This window comes from Mustelus asterias, chromosome 9 (genome assembly GCF_964213995.1).
Source record: "Mustelus asterias chromosome 9, sMusAst1.hap1.1, whole genome shotgun sequence".
NCBI lineage: Eukaryota > Metazoa > Chordata > Chondrichthyes > Carcharhiniformes > Triakidae > Mustelus > Mustelus asterias.
In genome coordinates, this window is record NC_135809.1 from 30676122 (window position 1) to 30695539 (window position 19418).

Here is a 19418-nt window from a genome sequence, read left to right on the forward strand (position 1 = left end):
ATTGGCGTTCCATGACCGCAGCAGTTCAACAAGACACAGCACCACCTTCTCGAGAGCAGCTAAAGAATGTGCAATAAATCCCAAGAATTATTTTTTTAAAAACTCATTCCACAGATTTGGGGTACGGTAGAATGACATGTTTTATCTTGAAGCATTGTGAGGAAGTTTATTACAGATCACATTTCAATATTGAAAGGATGCTTCTGGGCCCATTTACAACCCAGCTTGATAAAAATTATTTGCTTTTGTTGGAGCTTTGGCCCTGGTGTCTCCAATTTGAAAGCTTAATCATAGGAGTTGTAAAATGAATTTTTATTAAATACGTTAATTATAAGTAACAGACCATTCGCATTGGAAGTTAGGACAATTATTTAGCAATCATTTGGTAAAGAAGTTGTTTTGTGAATCAAAGTATAATGCTGTTTTACATTTACACTTGTTTTCAATCGAAGACAATACACTTTAACCACAAACACGTAATTGATCCAAAATGGAAATCATTCAGTGGCAAAATGTTAACGAGATTTGCCTTTGTTTACTGTGATGATTTTGTTTTCCTTGTAATACAAGAGAGCTACTAGAGGTGTTATTAAATGGTGGCACTTATGTGATTGCAAATAACTCACCTAGTAAACAGGCAAATGCAAAATCACCGCGCCAGCTGGAAAATGCAGAAAGACTTGATGCTTGGTAGAATTTTAAATAGGTGAACCACTTTAATTCTGATCTTGTGGAGAATTAATATCTGGAACTGAGGAGCTATAAAAGGCCGAATGTTTGCAGTGTTATAGCAGAAGTGAATCTGGCATGATTAAGTTTTCAGGATAAGATAAGGGCTGACTATCGGAACAGCAGTTTAATCTGTTTTCATTTTCTGATTCAACAAACAGAATAATTTTGTCTTTTTATGCAACCATTATTTTCAAAAGGGGCGGTAAAAGGAGGCACAGAAGTCTAAATTAGCACTCTGAACTCTCATGCCCAGAAAACAGCAGATACACTTGCAATCCAAACACATACAATATTGTATTAAACAGTGGTTCCAAAAGTTCCGCATGCGTACCCCTAGGGTCTCTACGGGATACTTTGATTGTGTCATGTGGATTTTCAGGTTTGAGAATATTTTTCTGACTGCTGAGTCCCCTTTCGATAGTCCAGGGGTTTCCAAACACAAATGTCTCTGATGCTCAGGTTCATGCACCACCAGTCACCTTCCCACTGCACATACAATCACAAGTATTTCTCTTCTGCATTTGTTGCGAATAAACACAGTAATGAGATGCAGTTGTGTCTATGAGCCACAAGCATGGGAGATAAACAACCTCCGATTGGAGGAGCAATTAAAAAGTTAGCGACAGCACATGATCCTGAGCACTGGCATGGCAGTGGGTATGAGAGCAGCAGTTGTTGACCGAAACACTGTCCGAGTGGGAGAGGTGGCTGCTTGACCCACAAGACAGTGGATACCAGGCGGACAGCCTGGCCAAGGCCATCTCCTTGGTGGAGGCGTCTCACAAAGATACAGAGAAGTGTGTCAGAATGGGGATTTTGGGAAGTGGGGCTGCTGAGTGAGTAAATTCGGGGAATGGTGTTGGGTAGAGTGGTTGCTGGATAATTGAGTGGGGTGGGAGGGTGGTGTTAGGAAGTGCTTCTGCTCCAATAAGCAAGTCCATCCATCACAATGGTAAGCACAAATGATTAAAGGCATATGTTTACCTGTAACGTATAAATATAATGATGTACAAAATGTGTGGTCATTAGAGGGGTGGTTATAAAAGAAGCAGCCTATAGGGATACGCTTTAGTGGGTAAATCTGAATAGGGGTACACAGCCAAAAATGTTTTGGAACCACAACTATAGAATGCGAATAAGAGACCTAATGCTTGTTCATGGATCCATTTTGCAAATATGTTTGCACTGAACAAAATAGAACATGCTCTGTTCACATTTACCTGACATAACTTATATAACCTAACTTGCAGTATTTAAAGTGACTACTGGAAACCACCATCAAAAAGGTACATTTTTTAAAATGTTGATTTTAATATGTATCCTAGAAGAGCTAGAGTCCCAAAATTTTTATAAGTTGGTTCTTTTATGACTGTGGATTCAATCCTCTTGAGACTTGATCTTACAATTTTGCTGAAATAGTAAAAAAGAAAGTTATGCTATTTCCTGCTGCCAGCAAATACACAGTAGATACCATGAGATTACAATAGAGTGCAATTGGCTGTGACATGTTAGCACTTCGTAGATCTGAATAAATAGCTCTCTGTTCAAAAGCCATTGACCCAGATCTTCTGGCCTCCAGATCATTGGAGACTAGATGTCCCCACAAGAAGTACCACAGGACCCCTCGGAAATACCAACGCACTGACTCCATGTGAATTGCACGGGAAATTTGAAATTTTAATGGGAAATTCTCCTGCGTTCTAAGAGCTTCCAAAATAGTCTCTAGCTATGAGTTAGTGTCAGGGACTTTGGACAATTCTGACTAACTTACCTGAATAGTTACCCAGGATATCTAACTCCTGGGTAACTTTGCAGCTAATATTTGATTTGATTTATTATTGTCACGTGTATTGGGATACAATAAAAAGTATTGTTTCTTGCGCACTATACAGACAAAATGTACCATTTGTAAAGTACATAGGGGAGAAGGAAAGGAGTGGGTGCAGAATATAGTGTCAGACTCATAGCTAGGGTGTAGAGAAAGATCAGTTTAATATATGATAGGTCCATTCAAAAGTCTGATGGCAACAGTGATGAAGCTGTTCTTGAGTCGGTTAGTACATGATCTCAGACTTTTGTATCTTTTTCCTGACGGAAGAAGGTGGAAAAGAGCATGTCCGCGGTACGTGGGGTCCTTGCTTAGGCTGGCTGCTTTTCCGAAGCAGCGGGAAGTGTAGATGGAGTCAGTGGATGGGAGGCTGGTTTGCATGATGGACTGGGCTATGTTCACATTCCTTTGTAGTTTCTTGTGGTCTTGATCAGAGCAGGAGCCATACTAAGCTGTGATACATCCGGAAAGGATGCTTTCTGTGGTGGTGGATCTGTAAAAATTGGTGAAAGTTGTGGCTCACATGTAGAATTTCCTTAGCCTTCTGAGAACATAGAGGCTTTGGTGGGTTTTCTTGACTATTGCGTCAGCATGGAGGGATCAGGACAGGTTGTTGGTGATCTGGACACCTGTAAACTTGAAGGTCTTGACCATTTTCACTTCTTCACCGTCGATGTAGACAGGGGCACGTCCTCCACTACGTTTCTTGTAATTGATGATCAGCTCCTTCGCTAAACCCCGCTCTTGGCTCACCTGACTAGCCCACATCAACTGACTCCCCTCGTGATCCCTGACTACTCCTCCTGATTCCTTCTCACCACCCTACTCCCTTAATCAATTACCTCACTCACCACACTCATTGCTACATCCACGTGTAAGGGCATTGGGAAGCATATGAACACATAAGCAATAAGTGGTGGTCGATGAACTTCATTGGCAAAGCAACCTGGACTTGCCCTGTCCGTCCAGGTGAGCAGTTGGTAAACATGCAGAGCTATATAACTGATAATCTATAATGGGAAAAATGAAGGAAAGCTAAAACTTTAAAAAGGGGTAGTCCATTTTTACTTACTTTTCGAAAACAGCACTTAGCTAGGAGTAGGGGAACCAAAATAGCTGACAGAGTCTGTTTTCACGATTGGGAAAGTAAGCGTGGGAATTGCTCTGTAGCACCATCCAGTAACTAAAGTTTGGAACTGCAGTAGCTAGAGCAACTATAGCAGTGAGAGTATCACAGACTGCAATATATATTTAAAATTAGGCCAGTGCTACAAGGATCATCAGAAAAAGGATTAGGTGGAACTTTTAAGCATATTACAAATTTAATAAAAGTTCAATGTTTGTATGAAATAAATTAATTGGCCTTAAAATTCAAAATAACACTTTTATATCTATTTTAGAGCACCGTCAATCTGGTTTGCTGATACATCATCTATGACTTGCACATGTGGAAAATATATTTATAATGGATTAAAATTAACATATAGATAATAGCAATCTTTGTTCTAAATCATTTGCCATCAAGTCTTAATCATCATTATTGGCCATACCTCAAGTCAAGGATGATGTTTACTCAGGGTCATGAGTTTCTGCCATGGGTCTTCATATGACCGAATTAGCCAATTCTCAACGCAATAATCTTTGGCCTCATGGGGCAGGACATCCCACCAGTTAGGACATCCCATTCAGAATGCAGAACTCACTTCCTCTTCTGTCCTTCTCTGCCTCATCATTAAGATATTCTGACTCAAAGCATGATGCAGCTTGATAGACCAGTTGTCTCTATGTTGAATGATTGGCAGCAAGCTCCTCTCCATCATTAATGTCAATGCCGTCACACTTCAAGGAGAGCCTCAAGTCTTTGAAAAGTTTTCTTTGTCTTCCTCTGCAATGTTGGCTACTTAGAGTTGAGAAAACGTGACTTGATGGGCAAGAGGGTTTCGGCCATCTGGACACAGTGCCCAGTCTATCAAAATTGAATTTGCAGGAGTTTTGCCTGAGTCCTTGTGGAGCAGACTTCACAAAACATTTGTTCAATGGTCCTCCCATTGAATTCAGAGAATGTGGTGGAGGAATTACTTATGAAGTCTTAATGTTCAAAAATTTCAATAGATATGCGGTTTTAGAGTCCTGAATGAGGATTTTAGAGAATGAAGTGTCCTCCCGGTCAGTATCCATTCACAATCCACACCTTGTGAAGAACTCTGAGGTGTTTGTAATGAGTACAATAATGTTTCTGGATGGTAATGCATTTCAGTTTCTTAGCTTGCAATTGACTTCTATTCTGTTTAAAGTTCTGAAGTAAGATGTATTCCCTCCCCTCAATAAGGTGTACAAAGTATTTCCTTTTTATCCATTGAGAATCCAAGTGAGGGGGGCAATTAGGGGAGGAGGGAGTGAAAGATTGAGTAAGTGGGAAGAGGGACATTAGTGAGTGGAGGGCATGACTGAATGTGCTATGGAAGATGGGAAGAGTGCTGTGTGTCTTGAGGGGGTAGGGGGGAGGAGTTAGTTACAATGTGTGTATGGCTGGAGAAGTGAGCGGCTCCACTGAGAAAGAAGTTCTCCCATGCCCCCGCTGGCATGTTTGCTGGTGGGCATGTTGGGAGAATGTGGCAGGAGAGCCAAAATTTGGTTTCGCATCGGCCTGAATTTACAGCAGGATCTTCCTCTGGTGCTCGCCATGGCGGGTCAGAAAAGCTGCCAGAGGACAGTGTGAATGAGCCTCATTTGCATCCTGTTAATTGGATGCAGGTGAAGGCCCAACCAACTTCCACCTCTTTTCTTCCCCACCCCCCCCCCTCCAATTTTGCCAAAATGCTGGTGAGAAAAATCGCTGGCCTGAAACATGCTCATACAACATGGCATGCAGATGTCAGGACTCATCTGAACAATGCCTTGGGCCGCCTCTGGAATTGAGGAAGGAGGCTACCTGGAACACCACGGCAGTGGGTCGGGGCGCCTCTGCAGGTGGACCTTCCAGTTCAGGTGTCCTGAAGGGGATCCATCTTTCAGCCTCAATGTTCCTGGAGATCCATCTTGATTGCCAGCAGGTCCATCTTCTGATCTCACCAGAGGTCTATCTTCATTTTCAGATGGCCCACCTTCTTTCCTTCAGTTGTGAGTCAGTGATGTTGGGCACCTTTTCATTATGGTGTCTGGCTACGTGCCATCCAGACATGCTCCGCCACTGAATGTGGCATAAAACACCTGGGTGCATAATTAATGAGGTCGGGGCTGGAAGATTTGGCATGTTTTCCCACCAGCCACTGCAGCGGAAAACACTCCATGTTCCCACTCATGCCATGGGATTTGGTCTCAAAATGGGAGAATTCCGCCCTGAGTCTTCTGTCATCGTGGGATGTGGATAGTTTAGCTGAAACTTCCATAAGTACATAAAATCGTAACATTTTTACAAGTTACCGGGTGGCACAGTGGTTAGCCTCACAGCGCCAAGGACCTGGGTCCAATTCCGGCCTCGGGTGACTGTGTGGAGTTTGTGCGTTCTTCATGTGTCAGCGTGGGTTTCTTCTGGGTGCTCAGATTTCCTCCCACACTCCAGAGATGTGCGGGTTAGGTGGATTGGCCATGATAAATTGTCCTTTAGGGGGATTAGCAGGGTAAATACGTGGGGTTACGGGGATAGGGCCTGGGTGGGATTGCTGCTGATACAAGTTCGATGGGCTGAATGATCTGCACTGTAGGGGTTCTATGATTCTATTTCAATATTTTCACACCTTTATGATGAATGAAATGTTGATATATGTGAACTTTAATAATATACTAAATGTGTAGCTAGGGTTAGATTAATTTTCAGTTGTTATTTATTTATATATTACTTGTGTCTACTTTCTTTTCATGGGATGTGGGCATCATGGCATGACCAGCCTTAGTTGCCCATTCCTAATTGGCCTCGAGAAGGTGGTGAGTTAAAATGGGGTGCCATTGGAAAATAGTTTGCGAAGCACTGCCAATGTCCCTTGCTTTGTTCCGCATGTATATAATACAGCATGATCATGTTCTGTTGCTGGTATGGACTTTATCCTCTATTATATGCACTAATTGCATTGAATGCTGAATTGCTGAGATCACTTTGGTGCTTTTATATACATGCATTGCTCCACAGTCTTGGCGGTAATAGAAGGTGAACAAAGAGAAAACTAATGTTTCTTCACATATGAAATCTAGTACTTCCACTCATTCGAAATGAAAGAAGCATTTGCATTTCACTACAGATCATAAAAATTGCTATAATTATGTAATTCCTTGTCACAAAAGAATTTTAACCCTTTTTGGCTTCAGCCACTCTTGAATAGTGCAAATATTAAATGGTCTAGAATGGAATTCCAAAACAATAGACATTTCAGTGTGATATTATTCAATGTTCACTGTTCATTGAAACACATAAATAGAAGCTTTCTTTTACAAAGGGATTTATTCAAATTAATATTTATTATTGGAACTTTTTAATACAATATTATAAACCACGTTTCTTCGTTCAGTAATACTGTGCTAAAATGTTAATGCAAAATAAGAGTAAAATTTGTGACATCAGGCACTGTACCAACCAGAATGCTCCAGTAACCAGAACTCCTGACACCTTTTTTTAATTCATTCTCTAAATTCGTGAGTAAACTCATGGCAAAAGAGACTAGGATAAACCAGGAAATTAAAAGCCAGCATGCAGGAATTTGAAAACTGGACCAAAGATTTAAGTTAATTCTCTAGGGCTTCTGTAATGCCCGCACTGAGAGAGAAAGGCAGTGCTGGCATTCTAATTCCACCAATCTGATCTGAAAAATCACAAGACTTCAAAGCCTCCTCGCAAGATTGTGGGTGAGTCTGGGTTTGACTGAGATTGTTTCACACTCACGATCAAGTCGTGAAAGTTGGCATGTCTGGGGATGTCAGCCAGCCAAGTTTCAAATGCACAAGTTTAATATACCTATGGATACAGTGAGAGTTTAGTCAATAGGCTCATGTATCAGTCCTGTTCATATCTTGTATGTGTCCTAGAGTTTGAGATGCTCCAATTTCAGTAACAGAAGAGCTATTTCCCTGCTCTGCCTACAAGAATGGGTTTTATGAGATCTTGCATTCCACAAGGTCATCCGGGATTAGTTGAAAATGAAACTCGTAACCAGCATTTTTGATTAACTGGCACTACCCATTCCCCACGCATGCTGGAGAATAGCTATTTTGCTGTGTACATTGCAAGGTTCACGGCACACTGCGCTTCATTACATGACTGTTGCGTAGCATTCTGCACCACCTTACCATGACTTGTCAAACAATTTTTAAACCACAATGAAATAATCTTGAAAATGTATTTTTTGTTTTGCAGAGTGTGTACAAATGTGATTTCCTCAACCTTCAGTTGCAGCAGCCCCTCCAGCTTGCTCAAGATGCAATAGATGCCTTTCTCAAGCAGCTAAAAAATCCCATTGACTCCCTTCCAGGAGAGCTGTTTCATGTTGTTGTTTTTTCTCTTCTGCTGTCTTACTTTCCTGCCCCTTACCAACGCTGGATCTGCTGTAAGAAAGCCCATGAACTTCTTGCACTCCATGGTTTGCTCCTTATAATCACACCTGATTCTTCTCACCAAAACCGTCATGCCTATATGATTAAGAGCTGGAAAATTGCCATTGAATCTTTGGGATTCAAGAGGTACAAATATGTGAAGTTCTCCCATATGCATCTCTTAGCTTTTCGAAAAATTTCTCTGCAGACGACAAGTGACCTGGTCAGCAGAAATTACCCAGAGATGCTATTTATTCCACAGGATTTCAATAACGTGGATGAAGAGGAATACTCAAACACCAGTTGTCAAGATAGATCAGAAATGGAAGATGACCAAATAGCTTATAGTTTTTTGGAGCTACCTGACACTCCATATGACTCAGACTCTGGAGAGAGCCAAGCAAGCTCCATTCCATTCCATGAGATGGACGATCCAGTTTTGCTTTTAAGCTAACCTAGGACTTGTAGTTATTTGCTACCAGAGCTGCTATGTTGCCAAAATAATTCTGCTGCATTATATAACTCTTGTATACAGGACATGCAGTACAGTTTGCACATAGAAAATTTGAAAAGTTTACAAGTGGAGTACTCTTTTTCTATATGTGTTAGAAAAATGAAAGTGTTTAAGGGGTATAAGAAACACCTAGTAATGTTCTTATGGAAGCAACAACATCAGTGTAAGTTGACAAAAGAAGCTGACTTCTTAAGTGATATGGCAAAGGAAATGTCACATACTGCAGTATATTTGTGTCAGCTTTATCACCCTATTAACCTTGAATTCAGGTGTTTTACGACTGGCAATGCCATTATATTGTACTGCAGGAGAAACAACAAAATTATGACTTTAACAATGAAGGTGATAGAATCTAAAACCAGAAAAAAAACTGTTGAAGTAAAAATGTATTTATGGTACTTACAATTTCAATCATAGTGGGCACCTTTTGTGCTTTATCATTCTATGATTCTAAATTATACTTGAAAGATTATGTTGTTACACTCCTATCTTTTTACTAACTTAATTGCTGCCAGGAACATTCACTTATATGGGATACCAATTCTGGAACAAGTGTTGTTTACCCCTAATTTTGTTGCTTTGGCAAAATTGGAAGGAAGAACTACGAAAAACTTATTTTAAGAAGTTAAACTTCTGCTGGCTGCCTATAGTTAGGCTATAATTCACACTACTACTGTGTGTAACTGTGCAGTTAGTCTCACAAAATTCAATGTTAAATTTTCTTGACAAGCAGTTTGCTCTGTTCAGTTTTTGAACAAACTGGCATTGGTCTTGTTGAAAAGTGTATGCCATCTTGTCCTTGCAATCTTTGGCTGATGACCTTGCAAGAAAAGGAAATCACTGTAGCGAGGTGTGTGGTCAGCATCTGTTGTAAAGCTGTGGGAAGTAAGTTGAGGAACAAAACAAGAACCTCTTTTCAAAATTATGTGCCACAAAATAGGACAGTTGCTGAAAACTTGTGACTTGTATTGTATGCATCTGTGAGTAGTCAGTAGATTTTTCTTGTTAGTATCCTTTTCTAGCACGTTGAGCAGACTGGTAAACGCATGTATATTACCCAGTTAATAGCAGATGGTACTTGTCAGGGGAAAAAATCTGCACCTATGCAGTCAAAGAAATTAAGCAAGAAATGTCATTTGTTTTTTCTGATTGGGGTATTGAACATATCAGTTAACAGTTGCCAGTAAACATATCGAACGTAATGGTTTGTTTTCAATCGTCATTACACTTGTGCTAAAATAGACTACATTCAAATTAATGTGATACTTGTCTTATTCACCAAACACACTTTGTTTCACAAGGCCAGCAATGTCACTTCTGGAAAATTGGTCTTAGAATATTATGACACATGAAAGCTTCAATTCTTATTGATGTTTTTAGCTGTAGACACAAGGGTAAACATCTTTCCCTCTCAGTATGCAAATATGTACCACCTACCCTGGCCTAGCGGATACATTTTCCCAAATGGTGGTTACCTGCTTCAGAACAGTATTGGTCTTTTTTATATACATGGCAGCCTAAAAATAAGCCACATGACACATGGAGCCAATTTGGATGCTACCTTTACAACCAGAGAGATATGCTCTAATCTCAATCTCCAGTCCTTTTCCCTGTATCCTTCTATATTCTTCTTGCTCATAGACTTTACCAGTTTGCTTTAAAAGGAGATGTAGTTTGTAAAAGTTGCCATTTATGGTAAGACATTCCAGGGTCTAATGACTATCTGCTTGCAAAAAAAGAACATTTCCCTCTTCAGTCTTCAGGTGGTAATCCAAGTTGTGTTGCCTTAGTAATAATTTTTGACAAGTTTCCTTTTAGCAATATTTTCATACTTCTCCAATTACATTTTAATCCTCCTAACAAGCAGAACTCTTACCTGCTCAGTACTGATGTTCATACTTGTCGTTGGGTAGATATTCCAAGGTCACATAATTGAATCCAGTAAAAAGCCTCACAACACCAGGTTAAAATCCAACAAGTTTATTTGAAATCACGAGCTTTCGGAGCGCTGCTCCTTCATCAGGTGAGTCAGGTAAGGAGCAACACTCCGAAAACTCGTGATTCCAAATAAACCTGTTGGACTTTAACCTGGTGTTGTGAGACTTCTTACTATGCCCACCTCAGTCCAATGCCAACATCTCCATCACATAATTGAATGGATGCAGTAAACTGCTCGTACTTTTTTAAATAGATTAGAATGTGTTGTCCAAAAGGCTATGAAAGTTGTCCAAAAGGCTATGAAAGGAATATGGATCCCTGGAGTTTTTAGTTTGGTAATCTATCTATGAGATACAAAATCAAATAGCGTTCAACAGCACAGTGCTGGTGGGAATAAGGAATGATGTGGAGATGCCGGCGTTGGACTGGGGTAAGCACAGTAAGAAGTCTCACAACACCAGGTTAAAGTCCAACAGGTTTATTTGGTAGCACAAGCTTTCAGAGCGCTGCTCCTTCATCAAGTGCAGCTCACCTGATGAAGGAGCAGCACTCTGAAAGCTTGTGCTACCAAATAAACCTGTTGGACTTTAACCTGGTGTTGTGGGACTTCTTACCGGGAATAAGGAAAACAGTTTCTCACGTTTCTGTGTGGCTTAATCAAACAGCTACTTTCGGATTTCTAGCTGACTTGGCTACATTTTGACTGGCTCTTGCATTTATAATTTGCATCTTTAAGCTTCAACTGTAGCAATGGTTAAACACTGCTGTAGTGATAACATAACTTCTGGCTGAACCTGAATTTATGCTTTAAGTTGACATGAAAACAAAGGACAGCCTCAAGGGTGGAATCTCGCTCTTCTTTGCTTTGGAGTAGGTTTGGGGCTTAATCCCAATTTATAATACATAAATTAAACATTGTTGTGGAGCCAAAACCACTTTCCCTTAACACTTCACTTATAGTGTAAATCCACCCTCACATTTATTTAGCATCAGCAGCAATTTTCAGAAAATACAGGTCCTGAGTATTTTGTGACAGTGTACAGTCATTCGCTCAAATATTCTCTCTGCAAATTAACTTGAGTTGTTTAGAACATTTTTCACTTTGCACATTCCTCAAAAGTGTCAAGCTACTGATCTCTACAATTGTGAACCATTTTAATAACACTAATATGTTTGCATTTTCATTTGCGGTTCTTTTTCATTAGTGTAAGATATAACTTCCTTTACAGCCAGTTAAACAAGTCCCAGAACCCACTCCTAACAGCTTATACAAATGTACTGGCACACAAAGAAATTAAAATACTGCAACTCACAAATAATGTACAGATAATTCAATAACTAATTGATACTGACAAATGTTTTAATAGATCATGTTCAGTTTCAATTCCAATTTTAATTCATTAATCATTTGTGTTTTTTTTTATAAATCATCAAAGCTGGCAGTTGAGAACAAATTAAACAGGATTGTGTTTACTACTTCAGATAGTTGTTTCAGTGGCTAAGTTACAGAACACAAAAATATGCAATGACCCAACATAGCCCAGATTTAAATGGGCACATGCATTCATATGGAGTTTTGGTAATTGCAGGTACATCGGTAAAATGTGGTGGCAGATCAAAGCTTTATTTTTGATTCTACTGAAATACAATGATTGGTCTTATTTTTAAAAGTACACATTTCTTGTAAACATGTCATTTTAAGTTTAAAAAAAACACTAAACAAATAGTTAACAAAGGAAAGTGTATGGGCTAAATGTAGGTTTGATGTTTTTAGATGGTAAACTAAAACAGCCTTTTTTATTCAGATTTTTCACAGCACAATTCTGCATAACAGATTTTGTAGTATAGGTGTGCAACAGAGATGAATATGTTCTTGAAATATAAAAGGATGTCACTTGCTCGGTATTTCAAAAAATATGGCAAGTTATCCTGTTCACCAGCCAAAGGTTAGCAGGTAAAATGGCATTTTGGAAATGCCACTGTGTGGAATCGTGTTTCAATGTTGCATTTTGTGAAAAGTTTACCTCATAATGAGGTTTTGCACTTGAACCTTGTGACCTTGGTTAAAACTATTTTACTTTTAAGTGAATTTCAGCTGATACTCCATCTGCTCTGACTTCGGCTTTGTTTAAATTTGTTTTCTGGTTACTTTCTAACATGCTAGAATTAAAACTTTTCATTCATGTGAAGAGTTCAACGGCCTTTTTTTTGCAATTTTGATTTATATTGTTCTATTTTATTGTTAAACTGTTCATGCTGTGAATATTCATCATTGTAGGCGCCAAAGACTAAAATGGCATTTTGCTTGGGTTTCCATTATAGTATGGTTAGCTAGAAACTCACCAATTTGAAAAGTATCAACATCCATTAACACCTTACGGCCTGGACAGACCAAATCCACCTTTGTTTATTTTGAAAACAATAATATGAAAGGTTTTGTTTCAGAGAAATTCACATTGTTAGAAAGTAATTGCAAGTAACCATAAACCTTGTAAATTTTCATTGTTCTTGGATGTTGCATAGCAGCAACAGTTAGCTAATTGGAATCTGTTGAATTTTCATTTTATCTTTTGACTGAGGACTGCAACCTGACTGGTTATTAAGAGGTTGTAATAATCTTCAACTGAATTGTTTACCACTTATAACATTTTCAGTTATCCTCCTTATGATAGTGGTTAAAATATGACTATAATATTGAAACTGTGATGTCCAAAAAGTTAGCAAGTTAAAATTGCACAAATTATCAAACTGTGAATTTGATGTTTAATGATCAAATGTAAGCTCAACTCAAGACTACCTAATATTGGCTAATGTATACCATTTAAAAAATAACTACAGACTATAACTTGCAATTCAACACTAACCATGGAAACCCTGTCTTAGCATTCATTAATGCTCAAGTATTAATTTGCTGAATGCTGCAGTTGATACTAAAATGTTACAAAAATTCAAACTTGTTTACTGGGTTTTTCATTAAGCATTTACATATTTCTGCTCGCAAGATCTGTACAGGTTGGTCAACATAATGGTAATTTTAACTGATGTTTAACGGTACCTTTTTTAGTTATTGCATCAGTATCGGCTCTTACTAAAATGAATGTGACTTTTTTCTACTGTATGTAAACTTCATTTTTCATACTGGATGTGCTTAAAATTAGAATTATACTTGTTGGCATTGGTCACTTAAAATGGTAAAACTGCATTGTGACATATCCACAATTTTTCAGTGTCAGCTGTGTAGTTGCTAAGGCAATAAACTGAAATTTTCAAGGTACATGATTGTGATGATTGCACTCTTTTAACTGAAATGGGGAACTCCTATTTAATATTGCAAACCAGATGCACACACTATTTTGAGGAGCTGAGATAGTCTGATGAATTTACATTTTTGTCTTTGAAAACGTGAGTCAAAACATGACAGCTGTTGTAACTCAGAGCAGAAAAGAAGTATGAAAATTCAGTCATGCCTTGAGTGGATGTGATGAATTTGTGTCAAAAATAATTTTTAATGTGCCGATCATGTTTTGAAGGATCGGTTCAAATTTGAAGAAAATGGATATCGCTATTCAATTAGAAAGTTTTCCCTTAAATTATGATTGAAGTGGCAGTCCTGAAAACATTTCATTACCTCTCACCTCGAAACATTTTCCCATGGTATTATTTTGTATAGAATTCATTACAGCCCTTCGGCCTAATGAGTCTGGACCGACACATGAGAACCACCTAACCTACCTACCTAATCCCATTTACTAGCACTTGGCCCAAAGCCTTGAATATCATGACATGCCAAGTGTTCATCCAGGTACTTTATAAAGGATGTGAGGCAACCTACCTCCACCACCCTCCTGGGCAGCAGATTCCAGACATCACCACCCTCTGGGCATAAAGGATTTATCTCTCATCCCCCTAAATCTCCTACCCCTCACCTTGAACTTGTGACTGACCCTTCAATGAAGGGGAACTGCTGCTCCTTATCCACTCTGTCCATGCCCCTCATAATCTTGTATACCTTGATCAGGTCACCCCTCAGTTCTCTGCCCCAACAAAAACAACCTTATTCTATCCAACCTCTCTTCATAATTTAAATGGTCCATCCCAGGCTACATCCTGGTGCATCTCCTCTGCATACTCTCCAGTGCAATCACATCTTTCCTATAATATGGCGACCAGAATTGCACACAGTTCTCCAGCTGCGGCCTTCCCAAAGTTCAACACAACTACAACATGATCTCCCTGCTTTTGTAATCTGTGCGTCGATTGATAAAGGCAAATGTTCTATATGCTTTTTTCACCACTCCACTAACATGCCTTTCCACTTTGAGATCGAAGCACAAATACGCCAAGATCGCTTTGTTCCTCAGAACTTCCTAGTGTCATGCCATATTTGAATACTTCCTTGTCAAATTACTCTTTCCAAGGGGCATCACATCTCACTTTTCAGGGTTAAATTCCATCTGTCTCTTATCTGCCCTTTAATCCATCCTGTTTATATCTTCTTGTAGCCCAAGTCACTCAGCCTTACTGTTAAGCACCAGGCCAATCTTTGTGTCATCCACAAATTTACTAATCCACATAGTCATCTATGTCATTTATATAAATTATGCATAATAAGGGATCCAGTGCAGATCCCTGTGGCACGCCACTGGACACTATCTTCCCATCATGAAAGCAGCCTTCTGTCATTGCCCTCTGCCTCTCACAACTAAATCAAATTTTTATCCACCTCCTCAAATTACCTTGATTCCCATGTGCATTTACCTTATTTATAAGTCTCCTATGTGGGACCTTGTCAAAGGCATTTCTGAAATCCATATTGACTGCATCAACTGCACTACCTTCACCTACACACCTGGTCAGCTGCTCAATAAAATTCAGTCAAATTTGTTAGGCATGATCTCCCTCCGACAAAGCCATGTTGACTATCCCTGATCAAACCTTGCCTCTCCAAGTGGAGATAGATTCGCTCCTTCAGAATTTTCTCCAATAGTTTCCTGACCATTGACATGAGACTCACTGGTCTATAGTTTCCTGGCTTCTCTCTACAGCCCTTCTTAAATAACAAAACCACATTGGTTGTTCTCCAGACCTCTGGCACTTCCCCCGTGGCCAGAGCAGAATTAAAAATTTGGGCCAAAGCCCCTGCAATTTCCTCCCTTGCCTCCACAGCAACCTGGGACACAATTCATCCAAACCTAGATATTTGTCCACTTTTAAGCCTGCCAACACCTCCAATACCTTGTCACTCCCAATGTCAATTTGCTCAAGAACATCGCAGTCTTTTCCCCGAGTTCCATACCTTCATCATCATCTCTGGTGAAAAAGGATGTGAAGTATTTGTTCAATACTCTACCAATGACCTCTGGCTCCATCCATAGATTGCCTCCTTGAACCTAATGGGGACCTACTCTTTCCCTAGTTATCCTCTTCCCATCGATATACTGAGAGAATATCTTGGGATTTTCCCTACTTTTACCCGGCCAGAATTTTCTCTCATTCTCTCTTTGTTCTCCTAATTACCTTCTCAAGCTCCACGCTGTACTTTCTGTACTCCACTAATGTCTCTGCTGATTTGCTCCCCTTGTACCTCTCTCTTCCTTCTCATCATATTCTGAATATTTCTGGTAATCCATGGTTCTTTGGGTTTATCACCCTAAAAGGAACATGTTGGAACTGTACCCTCCCCATTTCCTTTTTGAACATGTCCCCATTACTCTTCTGTACATTTCCCTACAAGTAGCTGTCCCCAATCTACCTTGACCAGGTCCTGCTTTATTTTACTAAAATCTGCTCTCCTCCAGTCCAAAACTTATTTGTCGCAACTTGTCTATTTCTCTGCCCATAACGAGCTTAAATTGTACCAAGTTGTTGTCGCTACCACTAAAATGACCATCACCTCAATCATCTGTCCAGCTTCATTCCCCAGAATTAGGTCCAGCACTGTGCCGTCCCTTGTTGGACACTATACATATTCACCTATAAAGTTCTCCTGTCCACATTTCAAGAAATCCATCCAAACCCTGAAAACTATGTCTATCCCAATTAATGTTGGGAAAGTTGAAATTGCCTAAGATAATTATCCAATTTTTATTGATTTTTATAAACCTCTGCAAATTGTGCACATATTTGCTCCTCAATTTCCCACTCTACACACAAAGTTTCATTCAATGCCCCCTCCGAGATATCATCTCTCCTCACTGCAGTAACTAATTCCTTAACTAATAATGCAATGCCTCCTTTTTTACCCTCTCCCCTGTCTCACCTGAAGATTCTATATCTCTGGAATATTAATTAAGAGAAGAGAAATCCAAGAGTGAAGATAAAAGTTGAAGTTCAATTATCGGAAACAATTTTGGATCAGATGATTGGAAAAGAACAAGAACAGGTGGAGGATGAGGTGGATATTTTTAGTTTGAGAAAGTTGGCAGAGTTACAACAGAAAGATATAGAAATAAAACAGTTGTATCAGAAAGCATACACAGAAGAGGAATCTGAGTGTATGCTGGAAGGTTATTACCTTAAAAATGATGTCTTAATAAGGAAATGGAGACCTTTACATATTCAAGCGGATGAAAAGTGGGAAAAAGTTCATCAAGTGGTATTGCCAGTGGGGCATAAAAAGGTGGTGCTGCGATTAGCACATGAGGTACCAGTAGAAGGTCATTTGGGAGTAAGGAAAACTCGAGCTAAAATACAACATTTTTATTGGCCTGGACTGCATAAAGATGTGGTTAAATTTTGCTGGTCATGTCACGGAAACCTCAAGTGGTGATAAAACCAGCACCCTTAGTACCCATTCCAGCATTTGAGGAACCTTTTACAAGGGTCTTAATTGATTGCATGGGACTCCTCCCTAAAACAAAAAGCGGAAATCAATATCTTTTGACTATAATGGATATGTCTACTAGGTTTCCAGGGGCCATTCCATTATGCAATATTACAACTAAAAGGATTGTAGAGGAGTTACTTCAATTTTTTTATTAAATATGGACTACCCACAGAAATACAATCAGATCAAGGAACATCAAGGTTATTCAAGGAGGTCATGGATAGTTTAGGAGTAAAATAATTTAAATCAACCGCGTACCATCCAGAATCACAGGGAGCGTTAAAGCGGTGCCACCAAACTTTAAAGACAATGTTGTGGGCTTATTGTCAAGATTATCCGGAGGATTGGGATAAAGGAAAGCCATTTGTACTCTTTGCAATTAGCGATGCACCTAATGAGTCAACCAAATTCAGTCCATTTGAATTGATTTTTGGTCATGAGGTAAGGGGACCACTTAAATTGATTAAGGAGAAATTGATGAGTGAGTGCTCTGAGATTACATTATTGGTCTTTGTGTCAGATTTTAGGGAAAGGTTGAATAGAGCAGGTGAATTGCAAGACAACATTTAAAAGTGGCAGAGCATGCAATGAAACAGCAAGCGGATAAGAAATCAAAAGTTGGTAGTTTTGCGAATGGGGATAAAGTCTTAGTATTGGTACTAGTCGTAGGTGAACCTTTAAAAGCAAGGTTTAGTGGTTATCGAATTGAAAGGAAATTGAGGTAAATTATTTGATAATGCCAAATAGAAGGAAAACTCAGTATGGCATGCGAATATGCTTAAAAATGACAATATAAGTGAGTTGCAGCGAGTAGAGCTCACCCATAGTGATGATACCGAAACCGGACAGTACCTAATGATTGTGTGTGGATCAAAGGAAAGGACAACAACATGGAGTCAGACTATTTGCCAAAGTTGTACCATCATCTAAAATGCACTGCTGGCCTAATGACTGTGTAGTGTGCAGAGATGTGGATGCCTAGCGAAACAGCACTGTACACAGCTGGTGTTCAAATAAATGACACAGCAATGTAACTGCCGCAGTGTTACTTGAAATCATGTTCAAAATGGGTTCTGATACCAAGGAAGACAATCTGCTGTGTGTCTTTGCCAAAGAGTGTGCAGAAAGTGATGATGCAGAACAAAGGAGCGAACAAAGGAGTCGAATGGCTTGGCTGAGGAGGAGCCAAGGCCAATAAACAAGAAAGGGGACAGAGATAAAATGACCTTTCTGAATGACCCTGACTACACACATGCAATGTGTTACCCTGCTGATCCTCCTTAGTTCTCAGAGGACATTATCAGAACCAATTTATCATAGTAACAACAAACTGAGTTTGGACTTGGAATCAATGCAGGATCAAGGACTGAAGGAGAATCTTGAAGAAGAAGCAGTTTATCCTGCATGTGATACAGAGAAGGAGTGTTCAATGGTAGAAGACAACTGAAATGGTCGATGTTACTGCTCTGCTTGCATGTTTTCATTTTGTAAAATGTATGTATATTTATTGTAGAATACTAGTAGTGTGAAACTGAAAGGGTTTGAAACCATCTTTGAATGGTGATGGTTCTTTTTTTTCTTAAGGAGGTGTGACGTTAGTGGATCTTTCAGAAATTTTTTTAAAGTCACGTTCTCTGCAGCTATAAGCTGTTTTGGTTTCATTGCTGCCGGGCCATCTCTTAGAAGTGTTTTTATTGCTCCTTCAATGGTTTAAATGGGATTGTTTATTTTCACTCTGGGATCTTTTATGACCCTGCATTAGTTGGAGGAAGGGCATGTGTTTTGGACAGTTTTTTTTTTCTATAAATTGAAGGTTTCATTTTCTGTTTTGGCTGGCTGCAGTTTTTAGTTTTAGAAGGGACATCAAGCTGAAAAGAAATGTTTCTCTCCCTGGTTTTGGAAATTCTGCTGATTCACTGAAAGCAAGGCTTCTTGCCTTCCTGGAGTCAAACATCTGCTGTTAGTGGCTTGAACAGAGTCTCTCCCCGGTGTTCTGGGAAGCTGTTCTGACTTCAAACTGTTCTGGATGTATCCAGAGAGCTGCGAGAAGTTACAAGGCT

At 39.4% G+C, this 19418-nt stretch overlaps 1 protein-coding gene across 1 annotated transcript in view; it reads left to right on the forward strand.

Moving 5' to 3' along the window:
- Positions 1–13961, forward strand: part of samtor (S-adenosylmethionine sensor upstream of mTORC1) — a 117571-nt gene extending 103610 nt beyond the window's left edge. The window contains exon 5 of the mRNA XM_078219893.1: positions 7905–13961. Within this exon, the coding sequence (XP_078076019.1) occupies positions 7905–8534 (630 nt within the window). The 3' untranslated portion in view covers positions 8535–13961. The remainder of the gene's footprint in view (positions 1–7904) is intronic.
- The last annotated feature ends 5457 nt before the right edge of the window (positions 13962–19418 follow it).